The sequence below is a fragment of the Phoenix dactylifera genome, chromosome 7 (genome assembly GCF_009389715.1).
Source record: "Phoenix dactylifera cultivar Barhee BC4 chromosome 7, palm_55x_up_171113_PBpolish2nd_filt_p, whole genome shotgun sequence".
NCBI classification, from domain to species: domain Eukaryota; kingdom Viridiplantae; phylum Streptophyta; class Magnoliopsida; order Arecales; family Arecaceae; genus Phoenix; species Phoenix dactylifera.
This window is the reverse complement of record NC_052398.1, coordinates 10,537,070-10,545,025: the sequence shown is the minus strand read 5'-3', so window position 1 is coordinate 10,545,025 and position 7,956 is coordinate 10,537,070. Positions and strand designations below refer to the sequence as shown.

Here is a 7,956-nt window from a genome sequence, read left to right as displayed (position 1 = left end):
CCAATCTAAAATTAACTCTTATCTTAATTTCCTCCACCAAGTGATGGAGGATGCGGGCAACAATCATTAAAGGCCTACAAAAGATATCCTAAAGCTGGTTCTAACACTCAAGCCTTATTTTGGAATGTGTTGGATTATGTAGGGCTCTCTTAGGACCTTGCTTAGGGTCAATTAGTCATTATAGAATCTTAATTTTATGTTTCTCAATAATATTGTAATGCTAGTTTAGTTTTGTTAACATTTTTTAAGTTTTTATGGTCACGATATCTTTGTAATTTTTTGGATTTTCTGGACATGAGCTATCATATGGCTTATGGGTCGTAAGTTATGTTTATCTATATTTTGAGACTTTATTTATGGTCTTCAGTTGAGTTTTATTAACCAAAATTACAAATTTGTTATTTGGAGTCGAAGTCATAGGAGGAGTGGGAGTATTTAGAACTCTATAAGTTAGGCTGTAATCTCTCATTATGAAGAGCGATAAAAAATTTTAGAGATTTTTTTTAAGTAATTATGTTTTCTTTTAGAATTGTGTGATGCAATTCTAACCCTCAGTTTGATACCTACGAGCTTCTAAGTGTGATTCCTAGAAAGCCTCTCTTTTCTTCTTTTCTTTAATTATAGCACCATAAAACGTCAAGGGCATGTTTGGTTGGAGGGAGTTAGGCTCTGGAATGGGAATAGGAATGAGTGACTCCCATTCTAGTTGCTTGGTTGGGGGGGAGGGGGCGTCCCATTCCAATTCCAATTCTAAGGGAGAATGGGAATGCCCCAATCCCCCAAAATCGAATCCGGACTCTCACCTAGTATTCAAATCCCATTCCAATTCCGATTCTAATTACAAACCAAACGTGTCGGAGAATATGACCACTTCAATTCCCATTCTAATTTCAATTTTGATTCTGGTAGCAAACCAAATGCACCCCAAATTCAGATTTGTTTTCATCCCCACTAAACCCTTGCAACTAAAAGCAACAAAACTTATAGCCACCTATCCATCAATCAACCTTCAATTTCACAAAACAAACAAATTTTTTTATTCTCTTTTTTCTACTTTCAGCTCACAATAAACCGTCAAAACTTCATCTTGTTTGCCTCTATTTTGTATCCAATCGCTCCCCATCCATATACGAACATAATCCTTAGCTTCTTACACAATTTTCTTGCCCTTTTAGCCCAAAATGACCCATTAAGAACCCTTGGATTTTTTCTAATCAAGGTTATCTTACATCACTAAATTATATCATCGGCAAATAGCAAGCACCAAGAAATATCATCCTGGATATGCCTAGTATGCTCATCCATCATTAGCACAAAAAGGTAAGAATTTGGAGCAGATGATTGGTGTAAACCTAATGTGATTGGAAACACACTAGTATTATCACTAGTATCTCTCACACTAGTAACTGCTCTATGATACATGTCCTTAATCACGTTAGTATGCCTAACAAAAACTCCTTTCTTTTCTAACACCCACCATAGGACTTCTCTAGAAACTTTATCATATGCTTTTTCTAAATTAATAAAAATCATATGAAGATTTTGTCTCTTTTCTTTATATTTCTTCATTAATATTTGAATGAGAAAAATTGTTTCCATAGTTGACCTACTTGGCATAAAACCAAATTTATTCTCTGATATTTTGTGTCACACCTCAATCTATGCTCAATCACCCTCTCCCAAAGTTTCGTAGTATGTCTCATGAATTTAATACCATAATAATTAGAACAATTTTGCATATCACCTTTATTCTTATAAATCAATACTATAGTACCCTTCCCCCACTCATCAGGCATCTTATTGGTCTTTAAAGTCTTATTTAACAAATTAGTCACTAAGTTACTGCCACATTACCCAAACACTTCTAAACCTTAATAAGGATTCCATCAGACCCAACCACTTTTTCTATTTTTATCTTGTTCCTAACCTCCTTTATCTCAGATACTCTGATCCTCCGACATCATAATAAACATAAATTTTGGAGGCAACAATTGGGGCACCAAGATCTACCAATATGGCATGCGGTACAGCTAATAATACAAATATGTTCCCGTGCATGCCAAGCATTAGCATGGCAAAGCACCAGCATGCAGCTTCAAAACCTTGATTTGATGTTTGCTTGTATAGATTGCCGGAAGAATGAATTAGAGGCTTCTCCATTATTTGAAGGTTTCAAGTATTGTATATTGGTTAAAGAAATTGAAAAAATGCCATGCCTCATTTGTTGGTAAAATATAGATGAAATTCATTCTAACTGGATGACTAATTTTTAGCTAAATCCTCCCTAAGTTGGTGTATAAAGGGGAGTAGAATAATCAGAATTCAAGAACCATGCCTTGAATGAAGTGTAACACCCAAAGAGTCAACATAGGAAGTAAACTTTTGCTACTGAAAACTAATTAGCATAATCAAAATCAAAAGAAATCATGTCCCTTCTAGAAAAGTGTTACCAGAAATCTCAATTCTTTTTTCTTCTAAGGTGGGAAAAGAAGCACCGACGAATGGTAAAGCAATGTAAACAATGGCACATATGATTAATTGCAAGAACCAACCAAACCCCCAAGGTTGCAAAATGGCCTGGACAGAAATGCTGACAGAAAGGTCATCTATCTATATTCAAGGTTATCATACAATCAAATTAACAAAGGTAGCACTTTAAGCTATGCCAGAACTACCAATCAAGTTCCTAAACAGCCTGCTATAAGTTGAGAGAATTAACTCAAAAACAGTGGCACCATAGATAGCCAAAAACTGGAACTAGAGTCTTGATAGCATTGTGGAGAAGATTAGAGAGATTTCTCTAGGCAGAGACTCTTAGAATGAAATCCATTGAAATAATTGTTTGGCAAGCTAACTACCAAATGAATCAAGATATTTACATGAAACCAAGGTCTACCGTACTGGTGCCGGTCAGCGTACCGGTGGTGGCCCGAAGCAGTGCGTACCGGTCTCGTACCGGTCTCGGTTGAATGGCTGGATTTTGGGTTTCGGCGGTTTTTTTCTTGAAGTTTTGTCTCTGTTAGATCTTATTGTGTAAAATTAAGTAAAGTTTGATATTTTTTATGATTTTTGATGTTTCTATGTTTAGGTTTAGGGTTGAAGATAGATGATGCATCTTATTACTTCCTCCCGTTCCAAATTTTAAAAAAGAAGTGGCCTTTGTCAGCCACTTTTTTTTAAACATGTTGTGGCCTTTCGGCCACAGTAAAAGAAGTGGTCGACAATAGCTATTTCGTTTGAAAAACTACAGCGAGCCGCGCTGTGGTTTAAAAAAATTTGAAAAACTGACGTACCAGTACGTCACCGGTACATGGCCGGTACCAGTCGGTACCGACCGGTACAGAAGATGTACCAGTTGGTTCTCCAAAAAAACCAACCCGGTACCGGATTCCACGCTGATTCGGTACCGATTCAGGATGGTACTGGTACGTACCGGCCGATACGACAGACCCTGCATGAAACCCTTCCTACAAAATGCAAAATAAGATCTCTATTGACTTTGTATTAATTTTTTGTAAACGAAATAAACTGCATTATCAAGTCTGCAAAATAGACTAGCTGATCATGATATATCAACCATATTCATAGTTGATATCAACTAGTCACTAATTTTAAGAAATCTCAATAGCTACAAATACTTAATCTAATAAAAGCACACCAATCCTAGCATTCATTGAAGAAGTTACTGCGACAATTAAAACAAGTGAGCCATATGAATAAAATGATTAGCAGTTCATAAAAAAAATTAATCAAAAAAACATACTTAAATTTTTCAACCAGGGAAACCACACCTACCGGATGGTAAGTATTGGAATATGACAGAGACAACGCTAATTGCCAATATGTGCAAAGAGAAGAAATTTTTTGCCGAACATTTTTTTCCAAAAATAAAAAACCTAAGTTCTCCAATTTAAAAAAACAAATGCCTTCCATCATTTCTTGAATAAATGAGTATAACACTTACCCAGAAGCAATATTAAAGGGCCACAACACAATAATGATGGCTGCTCAGTTGCATTGATGCTTCCATGCATGGCAATCTACATCACCCAAAGTTCAAGAATTTTTTTCACTGTCTGAGGAATAAGAGACAATAGTGAACCCATCATCCAAAATGCAGGTTTCTATCCTTACATATGCCAAAAATTTGTACATATACAAGTCATGTGTTTGGTGCATATTTCAACAGCAGTAAACCAGAAAAGTTGCAAATTATTTCATATCCTGCACCATGTTCTGTGACTAGATATAGTTTTTGCACTGCAAGGATCCTCTGAGGTAGTCAATCTATATGGCTCCAGTTTCTTCTATAACTGAAAAAATTTAAAGACCAAAGCATAGAACATGTCTGTGTTGGTATATAATAGTAAAAAATGTTTATTATCTGCTAAGAGGCTCAAGCTGCAATTCCATTATGCCAGATGGATGAGACTCTGGTTTCATAACTGTCCTGTCAGGCTGTAGCAGATCAACTGAATCATCTTCCTCACTGTTTCCCAACACCCAGCTGCCTCTGACAGAGCTCCTATCCCTTCGCTTAAACTGCTTATATTCCAAGTACAAAACTAAAAGTCCACCAGACAAAACCCATAATATTAGGGCCAAAGAAAGCCCTTCAACATTCTCACTGTCATATCTATCTCCCAAATGTTTCATTCCACTAAAGAGCGCCGCAATTCCAACCACAATAGCAGACCTCCCTATGATAACATGAATATACTCCCAAATGATCCTCTTTGAAGAAGCCACCTCTCCATTCTCTGGTCTTTTCGGCCGTACATATGCATTTATTGGCTGGACACATGCTAAAATCATGGCTGTGACACCAAATTTTACATGTACTGAACTGATATAGAAACCTCGGAGTTCAGCAGCTGCGAAGAGAACACCAAGTAAGACAATAGCTATGCCCGAATACTGCAGGTATACATGCAACTGATACCAACCATCACCTTTCACATGCTTCAAGTACCTCGCAGCCAATATTCCACCAGGAAGCAATATACCCCAAGCAACAAACATCATAAACCCATGAACAGCTAAAACAGGGCGCAAGTCCTGCTCTGCCTCTGCTGATCCTCGTAACAGTAGTACTCTGACAGGCCTACCGCTTGTGACGGAATGCATGTTCCTCTCACTCAAATGGTCTTCTGACCATTGGGCACCCATGGCCCAAACAACTTTCAAAGGTGTAGTCGGATCAATAATATTCTTGCACTCTACCCTTCCACTACATGAAGGTGATAAAGGACGAGTGAACTCAAATGTAATGATGCCATTTTCTGATCTACATCTCACATAGGTTAGATTTTCAGATGTTGGATGCACATTCATTGCATCCTTTCCATCTATCCAGTATGTGTTCACATGACTTTTCCCTTCATCATCTACCCAACCAACATATGCAAAGCTGTCTATCATTCCACTTCCAAAGCCAATTGCAAGATATCCACTTTTTTTCTCACCCCGTGCTGCAATTGAAATCGCACCATCTGACAAAGTCCACAACAAGGTAACCTGCTGATCGTCCAAGAAAACGCTATTGTTATACATGTCTGTGAGACCACCATCGACCACCTGGACTTTCCAGCCCATTTTCTGTTCATAAAAGGAATGGTAATAAACAAGGTCAGGCGTATTCCGATCAACAGACCACACTAATTCTGTTGGGCTGGCTGGGACTCCCTGAGCTTCCGGTCCACCTGCATAGATAACTTCAGTCATATTCCGAGAAGTTGCATTCCCACCAAGAAAATCAGATGTGATGTAGAGTGCCACATCATGCCCGGCTTGGACCGAAAATGTCACCGGCACACCTCTTTCAACTCTCAGCAAGGGAGCCTCTTTCTTATTGATATAAAGAACCTTCGGTGGGCTGGGAGGATTCGGGTAATGCAATGCTGGTCCCGAGGACACAACCAGTGGCTTCTTCCCATCGGCAATGATTAGATCCTGATCCTCCTTGTCTTCTGCATCCAGCGGCCCAAGGCAATCATTCACCTTCCTTGACACATTGAAGTCAAAGTACCCAAAAGTTGTGAGGCGAGGGCCGCCATGGTTCTGAGGGAGGTAATGAGGGCGGAGCGTATCAGGCGATCGCATCAAACCCCATGCCCATATCACCGTCATGTTGCCAGTCTTGCTCACCGGCACATCATACTTCTCGTCCACAGACACCAGCGGACGCGTATACCTGACAAAGGAGACCCCATCCTTCCGGTGCCCATACACCAATTTGGTATTGTTCACCAATCCGACAGGGTCCCCGTCTTCATACATAGCATCCGGGCACACGCCCTTGACCTTGCCATCCTTGTTCCGCAGGCACTCACTGTATTCAGTGATAAAGTAGTCCTCCACGAAGGGAGTGGCATCTTCCGTGAACCCAGCCACGGCCACATCGGCGTGGATCATGGAAGGGGACGGCGACCCGGGTGCTGCCCACCCAAAGGCCATGTAGTTCTGGGATCCAATTGCAGCTTCTAAGCCTATATCAATCGAATCCGATTCAGGGTAAAGGGTCCATCGAAGGCGATACCTTGGAGACAGGGTGAGACAATTGTCGAACATCGTGGGCTGGCGGCGGATCCGTCGCTTGCTCCGCCGCTTGACCGAGCTGGACGAAGGAGAAGGAGCCGGGGAGAGATCGGGGCTGGGGGCCGGGGCCTCTGACTGGTCCGCGCCGGGGGCTCCGAGGACGACGTGGCCGAAGTCGGAGGCAGTGACCGGGTCCCAAACGGCGAATACGGCGATCTGGTCCCAGGTGGCGTTCTCGGCGAGGCGGACGGTGAAGGACTCGTTGCGGAAGGTGCGGTTGAGGGTCTGGTCGGAGATCGGGGATCCGAGGGTGAGGTTGCGGAAGTCGTCACCGGCGGCACCCCACCACCGGACCTGGGCGGAGCCGGCAAGCATGTCGAACTCGCTGACGGAGAAGGAGCAGCCGTCGAGCACGCGGACGACGCCGCGGAGTTGGTGCTGGACCATGGCGAGCTCGGCCTCGAAGCCAGCGAAGGTGGTGTTCTTTCGGCAGCTGCCGGCGGCGGCGGCGAGGGATGAGGGGAACGGGAGGAGGGCGAGGAGGGGGAGGAGGAGGAAAAGGCGCGGCCTTGCCGCCATGGGAGGAGATCGACCGAGATCTGAGGCTCGATCCGGTCGGGAATGGGGGGTTAGTGTTCGGGTTAGGGATTCCGGTGGGGTAAGGGAGGCCTTCTCACGAGTCGTTAGGGACGGCGGGCATTGGGGGACTTTGGGGTGGGAGACAGCGGCTTCCCCGGAGGTGAGTTCTTTAATTCTCAAGTCTGTCTTGTTCTTCGCAATGGAGTCAAAACATGTTGGCTTGGATGCATCTGACAAAGATGGGATCTTTTGCCATCTCCGTTGGCAATGCATTGGGTTGGCTTTTTTTGCATATGAAGATTAAGTTGCTATTTCTATTTTATTTTTTGGGGGGGGTAAATCAAGAGCTCTCATTTGACTTATTTTTTCCTTTTTTTCATGTGTTATACATGATTATATATTTCTTGTCAACCTACAATAAGAGACGAAAAGAGGTGGTGCAAGAAGTTTCCAAAACGGGACCGTTACGGGATGTTAATATGAACGTTGGACGACGTTGGTAAGAAAGAATGATTTGGAACAGATTTAGGTATTCCAGAAAAAAAAATTAAAAGATTCTGTACAGGGAAAATTTGAATCGTTGGATTGTGGCATACAGCAAAGAAAGCATATATCCTTTCCAAAAAGATTTTGGTGACACCAGTATCACTGGTTAATGCGTTCTGATGGTAATCTTCTTTATTAATCTGGAAAAGGATTAGATTCCAAACTCTATGCTTCTCCACGATGGATGCTGAGCGTTTGGATAAGATCGACCACGCTCTACAAATCAGATCGCGTTTCAAGTGCAAATCAGAATGTTGGAGTCCATTGAAGCCAACTAAAGAGTCATGTGAACCT

The 7,956-nt window shown here is 42.0% G+C and overlaps 1 protein-coding gene across 1 annotated transcript; it reads right to left on the bottom strand.

Moving 5' to 3' along the window:
- Window positions 1-3,939: 3,939 nt before the first annotated feature.
- On the bottom strand, window positions 3,940-7,404 carry LOC103696593 (cytochrome b561, DM13 and DOMON domain-containing protein At5g54830-like). Its single transcript, XM_008778269.4, has one exon. It carries the CDS (start codon window positions 7,387-7,389, stop codon window positions 4,381-4,383), a length of 3,009 nt encoding a protein of 1,002 aa, XP_008776491.2. The 5' UTR covers window positions 7,390-7,404; the 3' UTR covers window positions 3,940-4,380.
- Between the last annotated feature and the right edge of the window lie 552 nt (window positions 7,405-7,956).